Source organism: Odocoileus virginianus, chromosome 21 (genome assembly GCF_023699985.2).
Source record: "Odocoileus virginianus isolate 20LAN1187 ecotype Illinois chromosome 21, Ovbor_1.2, whole genome shotgun sequence".
In the NCBI taxonomy this organism is placed as follows: domain Eukaryota; kingdom Metazoa; phylum Chordata; class Mammalia; order Artiodactyla; family Cervidae; genus Odocoileus; species Odocoileus virginianus.
The window spans coordinates 3,121,044-3,148,972 of NC_069694.1; the positions used below are offsets into that span (position 1 = coordinate 3,121,044).

The window sequence follows — 27,929 nt, forward strand, 5'->3', positions numbered from 1 at the left end:
TGTTCTAAAGAAAGTGAAATAGTAGTTCATTATAAGGTGACATTTAGGCTGAGAGCCAGTAAGCCTAAAGGAGAAAATCATGCTCTGCTCGGGGAGAAGAGCATCCCCAGCTAAATGAGACAGCAGATGTAGACCTGCACTGTGGCCAAGCTTAGCCTGTCTGAGGTAACAGCAACAAAGCCAGGGTTGAGTGTAACACAGAAGGGGGAAGTGGAAGGGCATGAGATCAGAGGGATAAACAAAGACAACAGACTGAAATCTAAGTTATTTTCTAAGTGACCATAGCAATGAGAGAATTTTAAGTAGGGGAATGGTATCATCTAGTTTTTTTTTTTTTTAATTAAAAAAGGAAAAATTATGCAAATAGGGTGTTGAGCTGGAGAGAAGATTAGAGAGGAAAGTGGCTTCAACCAGCTGTAGAGATGAAGAAATGTAGCTAATCTGCGATGTATTTTGAAAGGAATGTCAAGCAGTCTTGCTCCTGAGTTTAAAAGAAAAACATCACCAGTGAATTTCAGTTGTCTGGTGTTAGCAGCTCAGCAAATGATAGATAATACCATATACTAATATTTTAAAGAAATGGTATAGAAGGGGAAAATGGATCTGGACTTTGTCAACAAGTCTGAGGTGATCATGAGACACTGAAGTAAGCTGTTGAGTAATTAACATTCAACTGCACTAGTGAATATTTCTCTCAGGACTGTTCCACTCCTGGTTTTTCTCCTACATGTAGTAGGACTTTAGTGTTCTTTACATGTCCTTTTACTTACCTCTTAAAAATGGGTCTTCACAGTTTGAATTTTAGAGTGATTCTGCAGCCTTTTGATAACACTTTCTTACTAGCAAGTACCCTGTGTCCCCAATCCTGTAATTCCATTTCTTAAGAAAACCACATTAGTCCCTTTCCCCAGTCTCCATGTTCTTAACAGCATGGTAAAATTTAACTGATTTCTCTGACCTCCAAATTTGATTAATTGGGACCATTTATTTCCCCAGAGACATGAGTAACTGGAAGATTTCCCCAAGAAGCTTTAATAATTAAGGAGATTTTACAACCATGCCAATTATAAGATGAACTCTAAATTTACTTGGAAATTAATATTTAATGTAGGTTATCTTCTACATTGTTTTAGTAAACTTGTCTGAGTGACTTGTCATCAACCCCTATTGTAAACACACATGTCAAAAGAGTGAAAAATAATTTGCCAGTTGAGTGGATAGGATAATACATTGGAGAACTAACGTAACAACAGTTCTGAGCTCCTCAGCAGAGTTTGACTATAGAGTTTGACTCTGAGCTCCTCAGAGAGTCAAACTCAATAGACTTTAGAGGTAATTAATATTCAAATCTGTTATTTTGTCATACTGAAATTCTAAAGACAAAACTGCTCTTACTTTTGCTTACTTAAAGAACCTGTACCCCATTCTAGATCTACGATTTCATAACCATAAATTGATACTTTCTAGATAGTTTAAACATTCCGAAACATTTCTGTTTGCATCTTTCCAATAAATAGAACCATTATGTATTGGGGGCTTCCCTGGTGTCTCAGACGGTAAAGAATCTGCCTACAATGTGGGAGACCCAGGTTCGATTCCTGGGTCAGGAAGATCCTCTGGAGAAAGGAAAACTAAACAGTCTGAAAGATAAAGAATCTGCCTACAATGCAGGAGACCCAGGTTCCATTCCTGTGTCAGTACGATCCTCTGGAGAAGGGAAAACTAAACAGGCTGAAACATTTCTGTTTGCATCTTTCCAATAAATACAAGCATTTTGTATTAGGCGGGAGCTAATATATGTTGTATTTTATTAAATCTTTCTTTTTCTAAAGTAAATGAGGTACAGTTCAAATTAGAAATAAAACTAGAAATGTGCTTTTTTCTTTAAGGTTTAATGCATGTGCACAATAAACTTGTGGAGCCACTGTACAGTATGAAAGAAGGAAATTGAAGGAGAGTGGACCAGAATTCTGCTTGAATGAACAGAACACTTTTATACATATATGAATTTTCAGCTATGCAATATGAATTAAAACGGGGGATTTTTCAATATTGTCATTTTTGAAGTCTAATATCTATGTTAAACATTCCATATTTACAATGTGTCCATTTTATACTAAGGTTTAGGAGAAATAATTGGCTTTCATGGTTGATCAGCTACTTGTTACAGAAGCCACACTGTCAATGTACCACCACAGAAATGTCTGCCTATTTACAAATTTTAATTCATTTTAAAGGTGACTTCTGTACATCAAGTATTCATATGACTCCAGTGGCATTATTAGACTTTAATTTTTTAATAACAGGACGACACTCCAAGCCTTTCAGGTATCATACAACTATCATTGCAAGCCTTTACTTCCAAATGCTATGTTTATTTTCTCTGCATTACACACAAGCTTTCTGCACGTGGTTGCCTTGGTCATCTTTCTACAATAGCATCTGGACATCAGAAGTCCTGTTAAATATTGTTGGTACAGAAAATTTGAAGAGATGGCAGTGCCTAAAACTACAGTTTATGTCCTTTTGGAAAGTATGTATTAAGTGCATGTTTTTTGTGCACCATCGTCTTTAGCACTTTTTTTTCTTTTCTTTTTTTTTTTTTTTTACAAATGTGACCTTAGTTTTATTTAATGACTTGGGTTCAGGCACTTAATATAAGTATTTTGGCAATTATGAGCTTTATACCTAGAAACACACTGAAGAAAAATTTTTTTAAGAAAAATTATTATTAAACCTCTTAAACGATTAGCTTTATTCCTTATATATATATATATACTGTATAAAAGGGTATGATAAAATATAAAAGGAATTACTGTAAACTATTTTAGATTGCATAACCATTTGCATCATTAAATTGCAAATAAAAGTATATTGTTTTCTATCTTTAACTCAAATAAAGCTTGTAATAAACAAATATTAAGTTATCTAAATTTTATTTCCAGAAGTGAAATTGAACACATGCATCTGAAATATTCTAACAATTAATAGTAGCTATGAGATTGCATTTATTAATACTTTTTATTTGTTGTCGTCATGCAGTTAGATTTAAGTTAAAAGACAATGCCTCTGCCTATACAACTTCTTAATTCTGCTTCTTAGGGAGTAAAAAATACTTCCTTTTCACTCTGCATATTTTGCTTTTTATAAGCCCACCTAGTAGAAGCATCACTTCTATACCTGCTTAATCGCCTATGTGATTGAAATATATTCTTAGAAATATTTAAATAGAAAATTAAAAAATAAATAGGACTGTTAGGATAAAATATGCTGCTGTAATTCTAGATAATGAAGTTTTAGTAGACTTGAGTATTATAAATGGTTTTTGAATAACTGGTGAAATCAGTATTATGTCCCAGTCCCATGCCTGGTAATTAAGAAGTGTCTTGAAGATGTCTCCACAAGAGGCAGTAAAGCACGGTGGCTGAGCACTGTGGTCTGAAGGAAGGAGCCGCTGTCTGATGCTGGGGATGCAGGGGTCTGAGCTGCTCCCCTGAGAGACAGGGAACAGTGCCTGTGCCTCCACTGTCGTGTGGGCTGAATGAGGGGATGTCTACAGAGCTCAGCACGGTGGCTGTCAACATGCTAAACTCAGTAAGTGGTGGCTATTATAATGCTAATGGTTTATATTTTAATTTACAGAAAAATCTTAGTAATATAATTAAGGTCTTCTGGGGCAGTGTCCCCACCTTCTGAGATCTAATGCCTGATGATCTGAGGGAGAGCTGATGTAACAATGGAAAGAGTGCACAGTAAGCTAGGGCTTCCCTGGCGGCTCTGGTGGAGTCTGCCTCCCAGTGCAGAAGAGACAGATGGAATCCCTGATCCAGGAAGGTCAACGAGCCACAACTACTGAACCCCTGGAGCCTGCATGCTAGAACACGAGAAGCCACTGAAATGAGAAGCCTGCACTGCAAATAGAGAAAAACCCATGAGCAACGAAAACCCAACACAGCCCCCCAAAAATAATAAAATTTTATTAAAAACGTAATGCACTTCAATCATCCCCAAGTCACCCCCCAGCAGTGGAAAAATCTTCCAGGAACTCTGTCCCTGGTGCCGAAAAGGTTGGGGACTGCTACTCTGGGGGAATACACAACTCTAAACCACATTTTATCAAAGTGGCCAGGGAGAGAAGAGTGTGCTAAAAAAAAATCTCAAAAATACTTTCTGTACAACTACTAAAAGTAAAACTGTTTCCTAAAAAGTCAGAGGTTAAAAGGGAAAAAAAAAGTATCAAGCTGTACGAACACTTCTGTTGCTCAGCTGCGTCCGACTGTGCGACACCATGGACTGCAGCACGCCAGGTGTCCCTGTCCTTCATTATCTCCCAGAGTTTGCTCAAGCTCATGTCCATTGAGTGATGATGCCATGCAGCCATCTCATCCTCTGTCTTTCCCAGCGTCAAGGTCTTTTACAGTAACATACAAGTAAGGCACAAATATTAAATAACAAACACACAGTACATGCTATGTGCCAGGTTACCAACTTCTAACTTTCCCCTGGCCATAACGGTATGACAGAACATCTCAGAAATTATATTAAAACAATACTGTCATGAGATCTCATAATCCATCTGATGTACCAGAGCTAGAAGACATGAAGATGATGGTTGATTAATTTATGTAACTAGGACTAAGCCACATGTTACTTAACGTCTATACACAATTTTAAGGAAGTTGCCACTATCTGAATTTATAGCAACCTTGTATAAAATTTATCACTGACAGTTTTATCCTCATTCAGTTCATTCAAGGTAAAGGACAAAAATCAATGGCTAAATTATCTTACTATAATACACTATGCCCTCTTATTTACTAAGACATGTTTTGAAGTAAGATAGCCATTTACTGACTGTGTGACCTTAACTAAGTTATTTAAAGCTTCAGTCAGTCTCAATTAGTCTCAATTATGAAATCTAGACAATAATTATGAGACTGTCATTAATGACAGTTGCTATTAATATCAAACATCTGTCCCTTTACATAAATGCATTTTAATTCTCAGAATAAGGCAGCTCATATCCTTATTTTAATTTTATATGTAAACTATCTGGTTCAAAATAACATTTGTAAAAATTTTATGAAAAACTAGATCACAGGTCTAAATACTATGTTATTTGACTTTAATAATAGATTCATATATATCATCTAAATATATCCATCTAACAAGTTTATTGTGGGATTGGAATGAGATCAAATATTTAAGTATGAGGCCTTTCAGTGTAAAGAATATGCTTGAAAACTAGTTAGATTCATTCACTTAACACTGACTATGTGTCATGTAGTCTTCTGAACATTTTAAATATACTATTTAATACTCACAGCCTATGAAGTAATAGTACACTCCTGATTTTACTAAAGAATAAAGAAAGGGTAAGTTGGTCAAGGTCACCTTACCTAGTGAGTAGTGGAACAGAAATGTGAAACCAGGCAATATGGTTTCAGAATCTAAGTTCTTACCCACCCATTACTGTCTTCCAAAAAAAGCCAAGAGGTTACTTAAAATTGAAAACCTTGAAGGTAATAAGAAAATTTTATAAATTTTCCTTCTGTTGTGTTCAACATAATTACTAAGGAAAATTAAAAGATACACAATCTTTAATTTATGAAAATTCCTTATATTTTCCCACCAATTATTTATCAGTTGGTGTTTTCAGAACTTTTATAAAAGCATCTTTTGGAACTTCAACATTGCCAACTTTCCTGAGTTTTTTCTTTCCTTCTGCTTGTCTCTTCAAAAGCTTCATTTTTCGGGTAATATCACCACCATACTGAAAAACATTTTAAAAAATTCAAATTCAAATTAAAAAGTCCAAATCACTCCATAGAAAAATAATCCTACAATTAACCAGAGATATCAATACAATTACAACTTTATATATAGTCACTATCCATGAGGTAGACACTTGGTAAGTCACCTCTAAGACCCTTCCGAGCAGATCCTAAATTTACTATTAATATCTTCTCAAAGAATGATAAGTGCTTTATTTGGTTTTGAAGGAGATGAAGATTCTCAAGGAAGCCCAATACTATATTGCTATCAATCTCCTTACTGATTCAAGGCCTTGAAATTTTGGATCATATAGCTGTAATCTAATACAGAAACTTGCATAGGCTTAAATGTGTCAGTCCCAGTGTTGAAGATTTAGAAAAAGCATTTATCATTTAATTCTCATAATAATTGAGTTAAGAATCTTTTTTTAACAGAAGAAACAGCAAACTTCACAAATTAATGTAGGAGAAATGGATTTCAATTTTAACTCCATTCTAAGACAGTCATTGTCTTCAAATGCTTCCTTAAAAATCAAACATTATCCTGATCATAAGTGTTATAAAGACATCCTTAGGTAGTTGCACATAAGGAAATTTTTAAAAATAAGATAGGAAAATACTTCAGAATGTGAGCAAAATGAATATGCAATCATTAAAGTCAAGCTGACATTTACCTATTTAAAAAGAAAACAGATGAGATAAAAGGTACTATAAAAACCAACAGTAGAAACCCAAGGTATTTATACCCTCTCTCATTTTAAACTTACAAAATAAAGAACATACACAGATACATACACATTTTGCCAAAACATTTTTCCTATAGGCTTTCACACTGTAAGAGAGAAAATTTTCTTTAAGTACACAATTATACTAATTAAAAGTACTTATTTTCAAAAACAATTCCCCCTTTACTAAAGATACTAAGATCGGGTCATACTTAGGTAAAATTGCCAAAAGACAATCATTAGATAGCTTACATGCTCTTGTATTTCATGTATTTGGAATAAAATAGACAATTCAAAATGAATATAAACACAGATTTTATTAAGAATTAAAAAAAAGGTTTGGGGATAGTCTCGAGGCCAAAATAAAGACTGGTGTGACCTTGATGATGAAAATTATATAAGGGAATTTCTAGTTCAATTTAAAACTACTACTACTTTCAAAAATACTAAAATGGTTATTATCTCATTACTGACTATCAAATGTGGGTCAAGACTGACTAGGAATATGAAGAACAATATATTTTATAAAACCCATTTCAGGGGAAATGAAATAATTTTAATACAGCCCTTTAAGCAGCTATAAACTAATCTATTTCCATAACATATCTGAGAAATATGGAGGATCAAAAGTTTGAAAATAACTCCACTTTTTTTGTATGCCATATGAAGATATAAAAGTCTTGTTCTTTTTCTTTAAGGTTTTCTCTACCTCAGCACATTTATGTTTGAATGATTATTTGCTATTTTAAATGGCATTTTCTGCAAGTTCCCTGATTATAAACTCCACTCTGCCTAATCTGAGTACTTATGAAACACAAAATAACTAACACAAAATAGTATTAGGAAATGAAAGTCATTGCAAATACCTGCAACACAACTCACCCCATGACTACTGCAAACCCTGAAGCCTAACACACTGTCAGTGTTCCCCCTCCCCTCTACGCACTGACTAGCTCTAAGGAAGTGGTATTAAGTGCTTCAAGTAAAAATCAATCTAGTTTTCTCTTGTGCAAGAATATCTCCAAAACCTTTTTAATTCCAGTTCCTATATACTTGAAGAGAGAAAACAAACCATAAAACTTTACAGAAATTCCTTAACCAGAAAATTGAGTGGGGTCACTGGATAAAATGAGTGGAAATAAAATTCCTTAAACCATATACATTAGAGTAATAACTATAAATAATTATCACCCAAAAGTGTCAAAGTAACAGTCATCACTTAAATTAGTGGAATTAAGAGATTAACATTTCTGTAAGTAGGAATAAAGTTTAGCACAATGTTAAGTTAAATTTTTTAATATTCTTTCATTTTTTATGTATATCATCACTAAAACCAACCAAGGAACAAAAATGAATTTCAACTCACGTTTCTCTTGCAATGATTTTACTTCCAAGAGCAGCTTGAATTGCTATCTCAAACAGCTGCCTAGGAAGAGAATCCTTCAGACGTTCACATATGGCTTTGCCAACAGAGTATGCTTTATCTCTGAGACAGAAAAAAATGCAGTTATTCATATATCCTAAATAAAAGTAGTTTTCTATTTAATATGCATAACCAATGTAAAGGTGATTAAGGAGGTACAAAGAAAACTTGATGTTGTTGTTGTTTAATCGCTGTTATGTCCAACTCTGCGATCCCATGAACTGTAGCCCACCAGGCTCCTCTGTCCATGGAACTTCCCAGGCAAGAATACTGGAGTGGGTTCCCATCTCCTTCTCTAGGGGATCTTCCCGACCCACGGATTGAACCCACATCTCCTGCATTGGCAGGTGGATTCTTTAATAAACACCACTTAATCTCTGAATCATATGTGATCTCTGACAGCAAAAATAACATGATCTCTTACAGAAAATCTAGAAAAACATAGAGAATAAAAACCATTCTTAATGCCCTTCCCTCACCCACAGAATACCACTGTTAAACATTCTAGAATATTTTTTAAACATATATCCATACTTATTTTCCTGCATACATATTTATGTTTGTTTTTTACAGTTTGGATCAGTGTTTGTGATATATTCTACCTTTTTACTTAATAGACATTTTTACACCACTAAATATTGCTCGACAATATACTTTTAATGGCTTAAAATAATAGATTATTATGTGGGTGTTCCATAATTTATTTTACCTAATCCACTATTTCTTGAAATGGAAATTTAAAAAAAAATTTAGTTCTCAATTCTAAATCTACCATAGTTTAGAAAACATTTACTTTGTTTTATATGGTAAAGAAACCATTTCTTTCCATGACACTATGCTTTTTGGCTATTTTAATTCTATTCTCCTGTCAACAGTTTGGTAACAGAAGCATGGGAAAAGAAGGAAAAACTAGTACATGGAAATTAATTACACCTTTAAATTTTCAAAATGTAGCCGTCAAATAAAAATGAGCAACCAATAATAAATGAAAAGTAAAAAGAAATAGCTACTTTCACATTCTGTAATTAGTAATTCAACTGTAATTCAACTTACTTGTGTACAACAGTTACTAGCTCTTCTACAATATTTCCATTCAGTAGAATATCCATTTTTACAAGTTCTGCAGTCTGGTAGCCTGCATCTTCATAATCAAAACTAACAAAGAAAAATATCCAAGTTATAAACACTGTATTTCCCAAGAGATGACTTTTTTTTTCTTTTCAAAATATCTTTTTTCTACCTCCTCTGGTATCACTCCCAAAAGATCTAACTTTCAAACGAATTACATATAAATTTCAGATAAAAGGGCCAACCTGATCACAGTAAAAAAAAACTTCCTTATCTTTTTACATTTATGAAATCAGGTACAAAAATCATCATGCTCCACTGAGGGAAGGTAAAAAAATAACTGTTAAACTAGGCTAGGAAAGTACATCATTGAAAGAAATGTCACCTTCCCAATGTTCCTTCCTAGAAGCTGGCTGGCTGTAGACAATGTATATACTAGTGAATGTATTCAGTCTCAGACTCATGAGTTGGGTTTCTGTTAAATTTTCTATTACCAGTTAAATAAATGCTAGGGCACTGCTAAGTAGCCATTAATATACGGCTCTTCAGTATAAACCTTCACAGAGCATTTAATAATGAGTTAATACATGTACCTAGAACATAAGAAGTGTTAAGAACAGAGCCTATCTAAGCACAATAAGCATTTAATAAGTGTCAACTATTTCTAACAATATGGTCAAAGCTTACAGTAATAATCAAAACAGGTTTTATAAAACTAATGTCTGATGAGAAAGAAAATTTCAATTATGCTCTCGTGTCTTTGCAGTTATGGATGAGAACATGTGTATTCTACTGCCATAATTCTAAAACAAACCAGTACCTACAGTTGCAAATGTGTAGCTTTGAAAGGTTTTCAGCAGGAAGGTCGTAAGGTGCCACTAATAGTCTCTAAAACCTGATTACTGTCTAAAGTGTTCCCAAAATCCTTTCTTTTTTCAATGAACATTAATCATATATTACATAAAGGTATCATAAGTACTAAAGAGATAAGACAGACATAATCCTGAGATTTTCACTGTTTGCAGCTTTAAATTTTTCTATGCTCCCAAGTTTTATAATTTAAATTTTTTTAGAATATGAAAAAATATCCTCGTGTATTCCTGAACATAAGGACTACTTAATTTTGGAAGTTGGAATTATTTTTAAATAGTTCAAAATAAGCCATGTTCTCTCAATGTTAAAGTTGTTCCCCCAGCTAGAAGATTTTAAGACCATTTAACTCAGAAAGCTAGAATTCAGATGGTTGTTAACTGTTATAAACACTTAGTAATTATCCTTTTAATTATAGTAATTGTTTAACAACATGCTGCCTCAATTCATTTTAAATTACATTGCTACTTATTTGCTCAAGGTCTTGTATGAAAGAAGACATAAAAAAAATTGGGTGACCAATTAGAAAAAATAACTTTGTATCATGAGTTATGCTGACTCGCTTCACTCAAAAGCTCATTTCACAAAGTAAATGTCCAGGTCACTGCAGCATATTCTTCAAAATGCTGGGATTTTTCTTTGAACGTTAATTTTAAGTATGCATGCACATACATGTATGCATGTGTTTTACCAGATGTGAACATTCACTTTTCTGTCAACTTCCCCATTACATATTTCCTTTATATCCTAGTATATGCTATCCAGTAATGTAAGATTTTAGGACACTAAGGGCATCTAGTTATTTGTCCTAACGAAAAACACTCCCACAATGCTATACTCTTCCTTTAATTTTAACAGGCTGTTCCTCCATGTACTTTTATGGGATAAGATAACGGGTTTCATGATGCAGACTACTTACTCCTAGGAAGAACAAGTTATTGAAGTGTTCACAAATATAGGAGCACACCTAGCATTTCTCTAAACAAGTACATCTATTTTCCAAATGTACACAGATACTCCTAGGATTACTTAACATTCAAATACATTTTAAAAGTACCACTTAGGTCACAGTAGCTTTTTCAAATGACATGCAATTTTTAATCAACTTACAAGAGTACATCTCTTCTCATGAAGAGGGCACTAAAATTTCTGTCACTAGATGACCAAGATTAAGTAAGTGGAATACTAGTAAACACCTGCTGGTCAATACTTAAAAAAGACTGTACAGATATTTTGAGTTTCCCATACCTAGCATATCCTGAAGACAGAGATTTCAAAGAATCATAAAAATCCACCACAATTTCATTCAAAGGGAAGAGATATTTAAGCATTACTCTATTTTGATCAATAAACATCATATTCTTCTGAACTGCTCTTCGAGCCTGAAAAGAGAAGGAAAAATGGCTTGAATGATAACTTATTCACATAATGATTTATTTAATAAATATAGACATGTCAATTATCAACTTTAAAGAGTGGGCAAAATGAAGGAATATTTCTTTAATGGTCCAATAAAAACAGCTGACCAATATTTATAATACAGGGAGTACCATTTTGTATTTCAATTATGATATACTTCCTACCAAAACTTTAATCTTTTGTTTTTAATCAAATAAGTCTTTTTTAATTATACAGTATTTCACTTAACAATAAATCAAATTAGCTACAGGTAGAGTCAAGTTCTGATTTCTTATTTTACAAATAAAAGAAATTTAGATCCAGAGAAATTAAGCGACTGAAGTTAAATCTATTTTGGGAAAAGACAATAAAAATTCAAGTCCAGCAGTCATCACTTGAGAGTTCTTTCCAATATGTCAGACTATTTTAAATATATACTTTCTGATGACTTATGATTATATCAAATTTGTGGATTAAATCATTTATTACAATGTGGCAAGAACTAAAGCAAAATGAGGAATACCTTTCAATCAAAGGTCTCTAAAGTATTGTAATTATCTTTCAAATAATACCCAATTTCAAATAGTCAAAAAAAGTGAAAGGAAACTATAGGGGTGAAAAAAAGCCATGAAATTTCTTCGCTTTAAGCTAAAATATAAATTCAAGATGTCAAGATGATCAAAAATTCTGGCTGTTTTCTTATTTAAAAGTCAAAGTACCATAATTATATGTATGTATATCTAAATATATAAACAGATAAAACATATAAAGATCTTTATGAAAATTTCTTTTGTTCAATTCTACAGGCTCCATAGAGACAAACCATTCTAAAGCTAAGCTGGGTACCACTGTTTGAGAAGACTAAAATGTACTTTTATATCAAACTGTATTACATTTATACCTGGCAAAGCATCATTATTTTCCCAGTATATTCATCTGGTGTGATAATGGTGCCCAAAACAACTGGCTCCAAATATTCTGTTACTTTTGACTTATCAGGGAATTGTGCAGGATTGATGATTGTAATTTCCTTTTCTCTGTATTCCTAAAAAATAAGAAAAGTCACCAATAGTTAAAAAGAAATCTTAGTAGTTACCATGTTTTTAAATTTGCTACTAACATAGGTTAGAATTTTTGTTATTAAATGTGTTGAAATTAATAAAAAACAAAAGAATTCCTAAAGGTTAGAATATTATCTTAACACACTTTGGATTAAAAAGAGAAAAACTCTCCAAAACATTTAATAATAATTATTAATATATTCTGATTATTGATATTTACTAAAATCATTTTATACAGGGCTTCCCTGGTGGCTCAGAACGGTACAGCATCTGCCTGCAATGAGAGAGACCTGGGTTCGATCCCTGGTTTGGGAAGATCCCCTGGAGAAGGAAATGGCAACCAACTCCAGTACTCTTGCCTGGAAAATTCCATGGACTGAGGAGCCTGGTAGGCTACAGTCCATGGGGCCGCAAAGAGTCAGACACGACTGAGCGACTTCACTTCACTAGAAAAAATACGATGTAAGAATACATATCAATCTGTCCCATGTACGTCACTGTAATTAGTTTCCTAAGTTAATTTTGTTGGACCATATTTACAGATGCCAAAGTTAATATTTGTTTAAAACAAATACGTTGTAACTTAGATTGAATACAATATTGTTTCTACCGTTAACCTGAAATCTAAAATTTCCCACAACCATATAGGAAAGAATGCTTTACTAATCATAAGATGAATTACTTATGACCAAAATCACACTCTTATTTTTTCTGCTAAATTTAGAACAGTATTCTCAGAACTAATTCTACTTTTTACTCTTAGTAACAGACTAGTATTGATAATGTGGAGATTTCATCAGGTTAAGAAAAATATGCATAATTAGTTCTGAAGAAACTTGTCCATCATAAGGTAATTCAACTTTTCTTATTACTAATCAAGAAATATTTAGTTTTAATAGCTAGTCAGCTACTGGTATACTAAAATGTTCCTCATATTCTGCATATACATACACACACATATATTTATTTAGTTTTCTTATGTATGCTAACTCACAACAGTACCTTTATCAATTTTGCTGATGAAAGAACAGCCTTATATGGAACAGTAGGGGTTGTCAAAATAACAGAAGCATTATATTCTTGTTCTAGTCGCTGGTTGAAAACTTCCATATGCAAAAGTCCAAGAAATCCTAACCTGAGGGAGAAAAAGCCAAACTCCAAAATGTTTGTGTACCATGGGCTCTATTTTCTTTGATTTGATATTACTATTTTGTCCGGGAGGGGTGGAATCAAAAGTCATTCAATCAATTCACATCATAATTAAAAGCTAGCATAAATTCATTAAATAAGATAAAATCTCCCATTGAGATTCTATTTAAAGTAGCTATAAAACTGATCCATACAATAAGCATCCACAGTGAGAAATAGGCAGACATGTTTTAGTTCATTTTACACTAATATGAACTCATCTTCAGAAATGGTCAAGCCCAGTAAGCCATTTAAACTTTATTTTTCAATACAAGTGGAATCCTACAACATAAGTGAATCTTACCTCCAGCCAGCACCTAGAGCAAGGCTACTATCCCGATGAACTGTCACACTGGAATCATTTAGTGTCAATTTTTCTATAGCACTCTTCAGGTTATTATATTCGGATTGGTCTATAGGGTACACTCCTGGGGACACAATGATTTCTAATTATTACATGTGACACTCTGCCCAGAAAACCTAATATGCATTGCTGCAAAGTTCAAAATTAATCAGTTAGCTTTTAAATTACTTCCTGTATTTCACTGAACAAAATATTGGTTTGCCAAGAAAACTATGACTATTAAATTGGCTTCAAAGTATTTTGCAAGTTTCATAAACTTTGAATTTACCACTAGATTCATATTCAAAGTGATGTTTTTGCTTTTGCAAAAAGTATAGGGAAAACAAAAAAGAACAATGGGAATTACACCTATCAAGAAAATACATCATATTTTAAGAAACAAAAGTGCAAGATATCCCACAATCACAAAGAAAATCCCATTAGCATATAAATAACAGGAAGAAATGAAAACAAAAACTGATTCATTAGTTTCCCTTGCACATCAAACCCAAGTCGTCACCACTTAAGTCCTTCAAACTCTAAATGATGACTGACTTCGTCTTTGTCAGTGCTGACTACGTCAGCACACAGTAATCTGATAACCTTCAATCAGGTCTTCCTTTTACAAATGTCTGTAATATCACACAGAAGTAACAGGTTCTGAAGTCATGTATACATGAGGTGACACTCTTCTCTGCTATGTCAACACTAGAGCAATAGTACAGTATTAAAGAAAGGCCAGCTAAGGGGAAGGCACTCAGTAAATGTCCACCGATAATTAGTAATGAAAACACCCTATGTAGAAGTAGTAGTATTTCAAATATGATGAGCTACTCCCTAGTGAAACAAGAAGGAAATTGATATTACTGTGCTCCTCTAATTTATGAGAGGGCTTGTTTTAGGAGGTTATTTTTTTAAGAAGTCCTTAAATTTAGGAGGAAATGCTCTCCCATATAAAGTTGTATCATACATATGTAATTAACTGGTATATAAATATCACACCCACAAAAAAATTTTTTAAAACAGAGTAGCTGTTATTTAAATAGGAATTGATTGTTATTTAAAATGAGTATTCCTAATAATTATTATTTCAGCTTGGAATAAACTGGCCCTTATCCTTTGAATATGTGAGCGCCTCACCTGCAAATACCATTGGCTTCGCTGATTTAAACCCAGGCAAGGGTTCCACTGGTTGTTTATGTAAATATAATGTATCTCCTATTTGTGCTTCAGTGACATCTTTCATCCCAGCAATCAGATAGCCCACCTGTCCTGCATATCTAAATAAAATTATTACATGGAAATATTTACTGTTTTAATGTTTCAATGTTTCATGTGCATACTCACAATTAGCTCTCCTTCTCCAAGAAATGATTGCACTTTCCAAACAAAACCTCACCAAGCTGAAACTAGGTGCTGCATTCTAGTTAATTCTCTAATTCTCAGCTCTAAGAGCTGTCCGCAAAAGAACATCCCAAGTCTTACAATCCATGACCAAGCACCTCTGCAACACAAGCCTAGGGGCCTTCTTCATGACTCTGCCCATCTCTGAATATAAAACAATAGTGAAACTGGTAGACACAGAAACATAAAACACCCCCTGTAATATTTAGTAGTGAATTATATTACAAATGTCCTTTAAAAAAGGAAGAAAAAGAAAAAACAATGTTTTTAACCTAGCAAATAAAAATGTGAACTTTGTACAAATCTCATACCTATTTGATGTGCCTCTTGCAGGAAAAGAGCAAATCCAAAGATTTCAGAGTTTTAGCTTTATTATTTTTTAAGCAAATTTCCTATATGATAATTTCCATTTAGGATGAGATACAAAATCATACTGAAGATGCAATAATGATCAATATATGCGACAGAATATAGACAGACTTTGTATAGCACAGGAAATTACAGCTATTATCTGTAATAACTTTTGATGATGTATAATCTATAAAAATACTGAATCACAATGCTGTATACCTGAAATTAATGTGATACTGTAATGATCAACTATACTTAAGCAAATAAGAATATAGACAAACTTTAGAAATAGTTGAGCAAAATTACAATAAACCTTATGACTTTAAATTACATAAAAAAAGACAAAATAGTGGTAGTTTTAGACATATAACATTAAGCTATCAAGTGAGACCCGGTTCAATCTTAAATCTGACAAAGGAGGAAATAAAGACCTTAGAATACTATGTGCCCAAGGTAATCAATGTTATTAATATCTAGAGTACCGATGGAATAGGCACTCAATAAATATTTTATAAGTGAACTCAGAACTCAGTTTTATAATGTACACTACTATGCTAATCTCACATCATAAATTCTAGTTAATCAAAGTTTTACCATGAATTCTGCACTAAACAAAATAATTATTGAATTTTCTTCACTATTCTATGCTGAAGATCTAACTACAAAAAAATTAAATATTAAAAACTGATACCAAGTATGGATATGCATGAGAGAACTATCTCTTTCACTGTCTAATCAACTACATCAATGCTGGACCCAGTCGCAACTAGAAAAAAATCAGTTATGGCCAAAAAGAATTAAAAACACATCAAATTCCTACTGTCCCTCACCCATGAGATTATGAAAGAGCACTCACTATGTAGTTGCATTGAACAATCAAGTTTTTTGTTTTTTCCCTAAATTACCAAATTAGGATCTTACTAAGCACACCAAATTAAGAAAAACAGCAACAGAAACACATACCGAGTGTCTTTTAATTACTCATGCAGATTACTTACAGTTTATGAGTTGGCTGCTCATTAGGATTCAGGACTCCTACTTCATTAACTTCATATGTCTTTTGAGTGTGTGCAGATACAATTTTATCTCCTTTCGAAACCACTCCATCAAATAATGCTACATTGGCAATCACACCCCTATACTGGTCAAAGGTGGAGTCAAATACCAAAGCTCTCAGGGGATTTCTGCAATGCGCTTTAGGACTATTAAAAATAAGTAAAGAACAAATACTAATAATTTAAAATTAAATAATAAATTAAAATCTTAACAAAATGCCTAACTCAAATATTATGCTTAATTTACTCTAGTACTTGAGAAAGATTAACTGACAGCCCAAATAAAAGGACCTTTCTGAAAGGTATAATGCCTATATTTATATTCATTTTAATTCACCCTTGAGTTTTAAATACATTTTGTTAGTTGCTCAGTTATGTCCAACTCTTTGCAACCCCATGGACTAAAGCCCATCAGGCTCCTCTATCCATTGAATTCTCCAGGCAAGAATACTGGAGTGGGTAGTCATTTCCTTCTCCAGGGGATCTTCCTGACCCAGGGATGGAAACCGGGTCTCCTGCATTGAAGGCAGATTCTTTACCATCTGAGACACCAGGAAAACCCCAAATACATTTTAAATAGCCATTTTTAAACTATTTATGAAATGGATGAAATATATTTGTTCAGGATTAAAACAGTAATTACCAATGTATTCAAGTCTGTTACAATAATTAAGAGATCCCTATCATCTTTTTTTTTTCTATCTGTATTTGCCTTCTATGTGTTACTAAATATAAATTAAAAATGTATTCTCACTGACCACAAAGAATATATCTGTCATAACAACTAAGTTAAAGTAACAGATCAAACTGATGGACTTTTACTATTAAAGATAAACAGTATACAAAGAGCAGCAGAATACTTACGAGGGTATCCTTTTGATGACCGCATCAAGAACACTTTCAACATTCGTTCCAAGTTTAGCAGAAATCTGAAAAAATGTATGTGAAACAAACACTTAAAAAGTTAAGACTTTTCTATCCTGTGACTGAGCTGTATGATTAGAAAAAAGAAACAACTCTAAAAGTCATCAATTTGCTTGAAATGCTTGGCAAAAGGAAGCACACACCATATTATCTATTGACAACCGCCCTTCCATTACGGTTAGGTGATTCGCTGGTATTAAATTACAAAAGCGTTCTGATTATGGTCCTGAAAGAGCACTGGACTAAGAGTTCAAAATATCTGGGTTATAACCATGACTCTACGTGTAATACACAACGTTAGCCAATACATGTTTTCTTCAAGCTTCAAGTTCTTCATCGACAAGTAAAGTGATTATTCATATTCTACATAAACCTCAAGGCTCTGTGTGAATAAACAATATATGTGGATGGCACACAGCTGAGGCTAACTGAAAGGTATAGTACCACCACTGTTCTTACACTGAGAAGGCAGCCAGAACACTCAAAACACGCTCATCTGACTCACCTTTGCCATCACCGGTAACTGAACTCTCTCTGAAACCTTGATTCAAACTCAGTTCCCTGAACTCCTCCTCTCGCCCTTCAGAGCCCCTCTAGACCAGAGCTCCTCACCTCAGTGCTAAGGACGCTTTGACCTGGAGAACTCTGTGTGGGGGGCCGTCCTATGCGCGCACTGCAAGACGCGTTAACAGCATCCATGGGTTCTCATATGCTCCCAAGATGCCAGGAGCGCCTATTCCCCAGCGTGACAACAAAGAAGGTCTTCAGACACTGCCAAAGGCCTCCTGAGAGGCAGAACTACTTCCTAAGAAGAACGAGGCTTTAGACTCTTCTTTGCAACAATCCTTTAAGATCACAATTTCAAATTTACTGAATGGACTTTTTTTTCATTATCTATTTAGCTCCCTGCCTCTTTTCCCAGCTGAGACTCCAAGGGCCTACTATTTGTAATCATTCTATTCAACTACTTTCTATTGTCTATCATAAGCACTTGGTATTAATAAAACCTTAACTGAGACTGCATCCAACTATGTGCCTTTCCTACGTTTATCATCAGAGCAGCTCAGCATTACTGGAGAACAGTCAAGTAACTGCTCTGGTTGGTTCTGTAAGTTCATGACACAGATCTCAATGTACAGTAAAGATTTGCTGGACACATCTACTAAATTCACATTAACACTAATTAATAATTCACACCACCTTCCTTTTCAATCTACACACTTTCCCTGTGGCCAATTCACTCTCATTTGATAACTTTGCCTCTTACTTCATTCAAGGAAACAGAAGACATCAAAAACTCCTTTATTCAAATACAGAAATCCATCTGCACTATACCCACAACTTCTTTGCCTTCTCTCCTGCTGCAATCTGTTTGCCCACCTCTCTGAAAACTCAATCCTCACACCCTTGTCCTCTGAATCCTACTCTAACCCTTCTCAAATTGTTATTCATGACACTCTACAAATTGGGAATGTAGAATGGCTTCTAGGATCTCTTTTCTACTTACACTTTTTCCCTAGGAAATAGCATCCATTCCAATGGCATCAGTGCCACATACACACTATATCATAAATATCTCTGACTTAAATGTTTCAGACTCAGTACTTTTCACAAATGCCACGATTGTGTAGATTATGTAATATCCTACCTGGATGTCTATTAGACATTTCAAACATACTGTTTCCAAAACGGAGCTTTTTATTTTCCCACTGCCCCTGTTCCTCCTCAGGCCCTCTCTGCATAAACAGATCACCAGTATTCAACCAGCTGCTCAAACCCGAACTCATCATGGTTCTTTATTTCACTTCCTTACATATATTAAAAAGCCTTCCTCAATGATTAGTGCAAAGAAACAGAGGAAAACAATAGAATGGGGAAGACCAGATCTCTTCAAGAAAATTAGATACTAAGGGAACATTTCATACAAAGATGGGCTCCATAAAGGACAGAAATGGTATGGACCTAACAGAAGCAGAAGATATTAAGAAGAGGTGGCAAGAATACACAGAAGAACTATGCAAAAAAGATCTTAAAGACCCAGATAATCACGATGGTGTGATCACTCACCAAGAGCCAGACATCCTGGAGTGTAAAGTCAAGTGGGCCTTATAAAGCATCACTACGAACAAAGTTAGAGGATGTGATGGATTTCCAGTTGAGCTATTTCAAATCTTAAAAGATGATGCTGTGAAAGTGCTGCACTCAATATGCCAGCAAATTTGGAAAACTCAGCAGTGGCCACAGGACTGGAAAAGGTCAGTTTTCATTCCAGTCCCTAAGAAAGGCAATGCCAAAGAATGGTCATACTACCGCACAATTGCACTCATCCCACACCCTAGCAAAATAATGCTCAAAATTTTCCAAGCCAGGCTTCAACAGTACGTGAATCACGAATTTCCAGATGTTCAAGCTGGATTTAGAAAAGGCAGAGGAACAAGAAATCAAATTGTCAACATCCACTGGATTATTGAAAAAGCAAGAGAGTTCCAGTACAACATCTACTTTTGCTTTATTGACTACACCAAAGCCTTTGACTATGTAGATCACAACAAACTGTGTAAAATTCTGAAAGAGATGGGAATGCCAGACCACCTGACCTGCATCTTGAGAAATCTGTATGCAGGTCAGGAAGCAACAGTTAGAGCTGGACATGGGACAACAGACTGGTTCCAAATAGGAAAAGGAGTATGTCAAGGCTGTATACTGTCACCATGCTTATTTAACTTATATGCAGAGTACATCATGAGAAACGCTGGGCTGGAGGAAGCACAAGCTGGAATCAAGATTGCTGGGAGAAATATCAATAACCTCGGATATGCAAATGACACCACCCTTACGGCAGAAAGTGAAGAACTAAAGAGCCTCTTGATGAAAGTGAAAAAGGAGAGTGAAAAAGTTGGCTTAACACTCAACATTCAGGAAACTAAGATCATGGTATCTGGTCCCATCACTTCATGGCAAATAGATGGGGAAACACTGGAAACAGTGGAAGACTTTATTTTGGGGGGCTCCAAAATCATTGCAGATGGTGACTGCAGCCATGAAATTAAAAGACACTTGCTCCTTGGAAGAAAAGTTATGGCCAACCTAGACAGCATATTAAAAAGCAGACATTAATTACTTTGCCAACAAAGGTCCATCTAGTCAAGGCTATGGTTTTCCCAGTAGTCATGTGGGTGTGAGAGTTGGACTATAAAGCTGAGCCCCGAAGAATTGATGCTTTTGAACTGCTGTGTTGGAGAAGACTCTAAAGAGTCCCCTGGACTGCAAGGAGATCCAACCAGTCCATCATCCTAAAGGAGATCAATCCTGGGTATTCACTGGAAGGACTGATATTGAAGCTGAAACTCTTAATACTTTCGCCACCTCATGCGAAGAACTGACTCACTGGAAAAGACCCTGATGCTGGGAAGGATTGAAGGCAGGAGGAGAAGGGGACGACAGTAGATGAGATGGCTGGACAACATCACCAACTTGATGGACGTTGAGTTGGAGCAAGCTCTGGGAGTTGGTGATGGACAGGGAAGGCTGGTGTGCTGGGGTCCATGGGGTCGCAAAGAGTCAGACACGACTGAGCGACTGAACTGAACTGATTTAACACTCAACTATCATTTAAAAGGTAAATTTAAAAATCTTAATTTAAAATATTATCAACTTTGATTTACATTAAATATAGTTCTAAGAATGATATCTACAATGCCTTGAGATTAGTCTGACCCTACTCTTCAAGGAGAATATTTCCACAGAGGCAAAATGGCATATAAGAAATAATATTACAAAGAGTTGCAAAAGAACTACGTTTTAGTCCTGGCACATTAGCAAACTAGATCTATAATCTTAAAGTGATAAAATCTTTCAGTTTTCGTCCTTTCAACTGTATCATAAGAGAAATTTCTATCTATCCTAACCATGTAGTAAGGATATTTGGCAAAGATCAAATGAAATATCAGTAAAAAGAACTTTGTAAAACTATAATAATTACACAATGTTATAGTGATGTGCTATTAAATACTATGAAATTTTACTTAGGCCAATTACCTGAGAATTTGGAAAGTAAAATCAAGTCTTCTAAAAAAAAAATTTACCTTAATACATTCGTCACCTGGAATATCAAACACCTTTTCAATTTGTTTTTCAACCCTTTCAGGATCAGCATTCTTCAGATCTATCTTAAAAAGAAAATTCACCACGTCTTAATATAATGAAATTAAAATGTCTACATATTAATATATTGAGATAGACACATACTTTTGAACTGACCCCTTAATAATTTTATTTTCAAAAGTACTGAAAGAAAAATAATGACAAAAAGGTAATAAAATTTTAACGCTCATGGCCACTGAAATTAGAAGGCAGACAGCAGAGCAAGCAAGCTATTGAGGTCATTAGCTATTCAGAGCAGAAGAGATCAATGACAACATGATGTACACTGATTTTATGTGTTATATATAACTTATAAGAACAAACCGTCTTTCTTTGCTTCCTTTAAACCTATCTTCAATATCAAAAAATAAAACAATGCAATGCAGATTTTTAATTAATTTATGAATCAAAATATAAAAGCTAAGCTTTATCAACACTGTTCTGTTTAGCACTTCACTGTTAAGCGCCCTGTGTTACACTGTTTAATCCTACTTCATAAGGCCCTTTTCTTTTCCTTTAGAGTTTAGTTTAACAGACTCTTTGGCCTGCCCTGCCCTTTCCTACAGAAACAGCCCCCCATCGCTCCATGTAATTCAGGGAGACTAACTTCTCCACTACATGCCAGGGTAGAGGAGATTAAGTTGAAATTTTATCACATGCAATCCAAAGAAATCTCAATATACAACTGACCTTGAAAACAAAGAGTTTCAACTGCATGGGCCCACTTATATGCAGATTTTTTTCAATAAACATGTAAAACTACACTTGCAGAATATCAGGTGCAAGACTTGTACTGAAGTGGATAGCTTATCCCTAACAAAGGCATAAATGATATTTAACATAAAATTAATAATGTGTTGGCTTTCTGTTTTATAACTGTGCTTTCAAAGAATTACATTACCACACAGTATGACTCTCATAATTAGAGAAACTGCATATCAGCCTATAATTGCAGATAAACATTTTTTCACTGCAACAATGTTGTTCCAGTTGAGAATGTGACTATAATATTGTTTACTATACAAACTTTAATGAATCTTTCCTTAGTGTATATTCTAGGTTACCATGAAGCAATCACATGATGTCATAGCATAATACTTCTACTTCATCGTTATCAATGCATCAATCATTTACCTGTAAATAAATGTGAAGTTCCTTTTCACATTATCTTTTAATTGTCGACATTTAGTGTCAGTAATACATATAACATCTATGGTGTTTTGTTATTACATAAGACAACACTGATGTAAGTACTGAGAGATGATTCACTTTATAAAAGATGATGTAAACTCAGGGTATTGATAAACAGAGCACTGTAAATGCATTTTCTCCTCTTTATGATTTGATTAGCATTTTCTGTTATTGTAAGAACATGATACACAATACATATAATATACAAAGTATGTGTTAACAGACTGTTTAAGTTATTGCTAAGATTTTAGTCAATAAGAGGATACTAGTAGTTAAGTCTGTGTGAAGCCAAAAGTTACATGCAGATTTTTGAGTGCACAGGGGTTTTGCCTCCTTAACCTCCATGATGTTCAATAGTCAATTCCATTATAAATACCTGAAGATTCCTCATATAAAAAATAGTACAAGTGATATTCAAACACTAAATTTACCTTTAGAAAGTAAAATAATAAATGGCACTGCTGTGCTAACAAATTACCTTGTTTATAACTGGAATTATTGATAGCTGTGCTTCAAAGGCAAGAAAGAAGTTCGCTACTGTTTGGGCTTGAATACCCTATGAAGAAAAGCAGACAAGAACACACAGGACACTAAGATAATCATCCTATTATCTACCACAAAGCTGAAATTCAAGACCATTCCACGCTTCTTCATCAAAAGCAAAGGCACAAGGCAAACTGTGGTGTCTACACTTCCGAGCACCCGGATCACTCCCTGTGATAATTCCTTTCGGTTCTAGAACCCTCTTGTAGAGGGTGCTGTGTCAAGCTTTGGAAACAAAGCAGCAATACTTGGGTCCTTAGGAGGCCTCGAAGCCTCCTAAAGGACTGAGACGCCTTTTATAAGCCGAGTATACTACGTTAAGGTAGAGACTGTCCTTGACAGGATGAGGGAGGACTTAACACAACAACAAAATCTTGGGGTTTTGAATGAAAAGTCCATGAAAACTGAAGTATGTCAAAAGCTTACTATAAATAGTATGTCATGGCTCTTATACTTTCATCTCAGTATGTTTTTTATGGTTATGTTCACAACAGAGAACTTGGAAATGTTATTGACGTTCTTTCTTTAAATGTAACACTTCTCAAATTATTACCTTAAAAACACGCAAAATGACCTCAAAGATAGATTTTCTAGTTCTGCTAAAAACTGAAACCACAGATTAAGAAGTGCTTAAAACTGGGGTTTCTTTTTTTTTTTGGTAGGATGTATATACGACATACTTCAAAAATCTCTTGAACGATTCCTCTGATCAGCTTAAAAATTTTAAAGGATGAATTAGGCAATTTCACAGGCCATTTTAGCATAATAAAACTTAAAATTAACAGGACCAAAACATAATTTTGGTTAAATAATAAAATGATTCTTACTTTCTTCAAACACAAAAATTCTATTTCCAAACATCTTAAGAAAAATCTTGGAACAATGAAATAGCATATCACATCATATAAAATTAAATGTACCTACCTCATTTGCATCAACCACAAGTAAAACACCTTGGCAAGCAGAGAGTGACCTGGATACTTCATAACTAAAATCAACATGACCCTGAGAAACAAAAAATATTAAAACCTCTAATGTTAATAGTTTAAATGTTTCTTAGGGAGAGGCATTTTGGCAAATCTACTGACTCCACTGAATAAAAAGTTATTAAAGCTTCTTTTTAGCCTGATCTTGTGAAATAATTTCACTAATCTAAGAACACTGAGGGAAAAAAAGCAAAGTGAAGTGTTTAATGTTCAGTTTAAAAACTGAAAAAAAGGATTTGCGTGCACTATTAATACAAAGCTGACTTTAACAACAGAGACAAAACTGCTATTAAAACTCACCGGCGTATCGATAAGATTTAAGAGATACCGCTTTCCTTCATAGTTACAGAAGAGAGATGCCGTCTGTGCTTTAACAGTGATTCCTCTTTCTCGTTCCACTTGCAATTTATCAAGAACTTGTTTATTATTTTTTGTTTTATCAATTGCCCCTAAAAATAGAAATGTGTATTGATATTTCTATAAGCTTTTAAAAATAGACAATACTGCATATAAACTTAAAACCAAAAATTTTAAAAGCATAGTAAAAGTATGCTAGTAAAAGTAATTATCAATTACTCACTGCAATTAATTAGGTGTAGACTATAAAACGAAAATACCTGTTAGTTCCAGGAGCCTGTCTGCTAAAGTACTTTTGCCATGATCCACATGTGCAACGATACTGAAATTTCTAGTGTTTTCAACAGGAAAACAAGACATATCAATTTTTTCCTAGAAAAGGAGAGGGAAATATTATATTTATGAGTATAAATTGTCTACAACATGAAGCAAGTACACTAAAGAATACTTTTAGTCTTCTTAAAACAACTTTATTTACAGCATTCATACTGTTTATATTATTTCTCTGACAGTAAAGAGATGTATGGTTAAAGTCATATTACAAGCAATGGATTACAACAAGGCCCATCAAATACATTAGTTTCAATGTCAAAGATTATATGACCATATACAGACCATATGGCTAAATAAAAGTCCCTTATAATATTTCCACCATTTCAAAGGCCACTGAGGAGCTGAATGTATTTTCACAAATGGAGAACACAAGATACTTACAACTTCTCTACAGCCTTAGAGCACCTGGTGTAACAAAATTTCTTGAAATAAAAAAAGCTACAGAGAAGCTGAAAGAAAAGAAAAGACTTTTTTGCCCCCATCACATATTTAATTAACAGAGTCAGGTCTACTTAAAAATTTGTGCTCCTAATAGAGCCTTCAAAAGTTTAATTTAGGTGACTTTGTTACTTAACAACTTCTCTGGAGAGAGAGTGGGAAAAAAATTATATTATCAAGAAAAAAAGGCTCATTTTTCACTTAAATTTTTAAAATACTTTAAAAAGTTAATTTATGATTTTCAGTTGCACATAGAATATGTCATTTTTTTGTACCCTGAAAGTTTCATTTTTCCAATCAAAATTTATATCTCATAATGAGCCCAAAAAAGTGAAATTACAACGAAATACAAAATTTTCATGAGGTTGTTTCCTTTTTTTTTTTTACAGTAAGCGCTTCAATACAAGTGCAACTATACCTGAAAGATATTCTGCAAAAATCTAAACCTGAATTGTCTGCCCTGTGATTTTTCCACCCATCATTCAAAAGGTACTGCACCATTTTTAGTCTTACAATTGAAACATAAATCCATTCCACAGGCATTTTAGAAAAGAGTAAAACTGAATAATTATAGTCTTTTTCTTTCTCCAGTTACTCATAACTTTCATTCAAGTACTTTATTTTACTGCCTGAACTGTTTCTCTTCACAGTTACAACAAAGTATAGTTTTAGGGTCGCTGAAGCTTCCCAGGTGGCGCCAGTGGTAAAGAAGCCGCCTGCCAGTGTGAGACACAAGAAACGCGGTTTCCCTGCCTTGTTCAGCAAGATCCCATGGAGTAGGAAATGGCAACCCAGTCCAGGATTCTTGCCAGGAAAATTCTGTGGACAGAAAAGCTGGCGGGCTACAGTCCATGGGACCGCAGAGTCGGTCGCGACTGAGGAGCAAAAAGCCTCAGCTCCCCCAACCACAGGGACAGGAGCACGCGTCTGCTGTAGCTGAGGTAAGACGAAATAATCAAAGAAGCTAAGGCATACCCGGCACTTCTTAGATTCTAGGTATTAAACTAAAAGCTCTATGCCTCACTTCGCGCAAGTCTCACAGCCACTCAATGTTTTTTTTTATAAGCATCTCATTCAACAAATGAAGAAACAGAGAAAGGTCAGGTAACTTGCCTAGGTCACGTGGCTAAAAAGTCGCAAGGAAATGGAACTAGCAGCTTTCTCAATACGCTTTTAAAACTAAATACACGCTGAGAACAATCCTTCGCATAAACAAAGATCCTGATATTACCAGTGAGGAAAGTGAGGACACGACTTGTCCAAGGTCACGCTGGTGAGCCCTGGAGTCCGCGGCCGAAGCGCAGCCCCGCGCTCCGAGCCCTGCCTCCCTCACAGCAGTGCGTCCTGCGTTCACAAGTAGTCAGTGCTAAGAAGCCCGGGCAAATTCACCAGAAGCACCCTCCCTCGGTGTAACAGTGAATGACAAGAGACTCAAGGCGGTCACCTTGCGGTCTGCAGAGCTGTACCACCGGTCCGGCGCCCTGGACGCGAGGTGCGGCCCGAGCAGCCCCAAACGCGCCGCCTCGGCGACCCAGGCCGCGAGCGCGCGCCCGCGCCACCAGCCCTGACCTGCAAGCGTCCACATCCCCCTGCGCAACCGAGGCGTCAGAAGAAGGCCCCGGGACGCAACGGCGCCATCACCCCGGGCTCCGTTTTCTTCAAAACTGGCCCCCGCTAAGAGCTGGCAGACAGGATTCAAACACACTTCGGCCAGCGGCGGAAAAAACGTGAGGAAGAAACACCCCACATCTAGCTGCTGCGGCCAGACGACCGAGAACAGCGCCGCTCGCCGACGTTTGCACGACGCATTACGGCAGTACGTCGTGACGTCTGCATACGTCAGCGCGAAGATGGCGGAAAACCGCGTGAGCGAAGGTTTAGCGGGGCGCGACTTGTCCTCTTACCAGGAGGTTGGTGTTTAACCGACTGCCAAATGGCAAAATTCTAGAGTAATTTTTAAAATTACCGCTGCATTCTCCATGTTGCCTGCAACATCGCTAATGCTGAAGTGCATTTGAATGGAAACGGGCAGTAAAGTTGATAGCAATAATACATCCTAGGGCTTCCCTGCTGGCTCATTGGAGAAGAATCTGCCTGTTAATGAATGGGAGGCGTGTTCCATCCCTGTGTTGGAAGCTTCCCCAGAGAAGGAAATAGTAACCCACTCCATTATTCTTACCTGGGAAATCCGTGGGACGGAGGAGCCTGGTGGGCTACAGTCCATGGGTTCGCAAAAGAGTCAGACGTGACTTAGCAACTAAACAATAACCATGTATCCTAGGAAAATTTGGGCCGGAAGTGAAGGTGGAAAAAAGTTGCATCCTGAAAGTCCTGGAGTTTTGGTGACCTTTGGG

General features: G+C 35.2%; 2 protein-coding genes across 6 annotated transcripts in view; one reads left to right on the forward strand and one right to left on the reverse strand.

The window, feature by feature from the left end:
- Positions 1 to 15,156, forward strand: part of GNPDA2 (glucosamine-6-phosphate deaminase 2) — a 39,264-nt gene extending 24,108 nt beyond the window's left edge. For 2 of the 4 annotated variants that reach the window (XM_070451951.1, XM_070451953.1), the window contains one exon: positions 12,558 to 15,156. In XM_070451951.1, the coding sequence (XP_070308052.1) occupies positions 12,558 to 12,751 (194 nt within the window). In that variant the 3' untranslated portion in view covers positions 12,752 to 15,156. Of the gene's footprint in view, positions 1 to 1,517; positions 2,918 to 12,557 lie in introns of those variants that run through there. The other 2 variants (XM_070451950.1, XM_020869389.2) reach the window with 2 other exon arrangements.
- Positions 5,600 to 27,387, reverse strand: GUF1 (GTP binding elongation factor GUF1). Of its 2 annotated transcripts, XM_020869388.2 has the most exons (17): positions 27,020 to 27,387; positions 25,065 to 25,176; positions 24,748 to 24,896; positions 24,386 to 24,466; positions 23,397 to 23,474; positions 21,670 to 21,753; positions 17,525 to 17,589; positions 16,604 to 16,807; positions 14,991 to 15,130; positions 13,812 to 13,935; positions 13,322 to 13,454; positions 12,160 to 12,303; positions 11,109 to 11,242; positions 8,976 to 9,077; positions 7,866 to 7,985; positions 6,570 to 6,606; positions 5,600 to 5,773 (listed from the first exon to the last, which is right to left on the reverse strand). In XM_020869388.2, exons 1-17 carry the CDS (start codon positions 27,158 to 27,160, stop codon positions 5,636 to 5,638), a joined length of 1,986 nt encoding a protein of 661 aa, XP_020725047.2. In that variant the 5' UTR covers positions 27,161 to 27,387; the 3' UTR covers positions 5,600 to 5,635. The 2 variants fall into 2 exon arrangements, with proteins under 2 accessions (XP_020725047.2, XP_070308050.1); XM_070451949.1 differs by lacking the exon at positions 6,570 to 6,606 and having other exon boundaries at positions 16,604 to 16,834.
- Between the last annotated feature and the right edge of the window lie 542 nt (positions 27,388 to 27,929).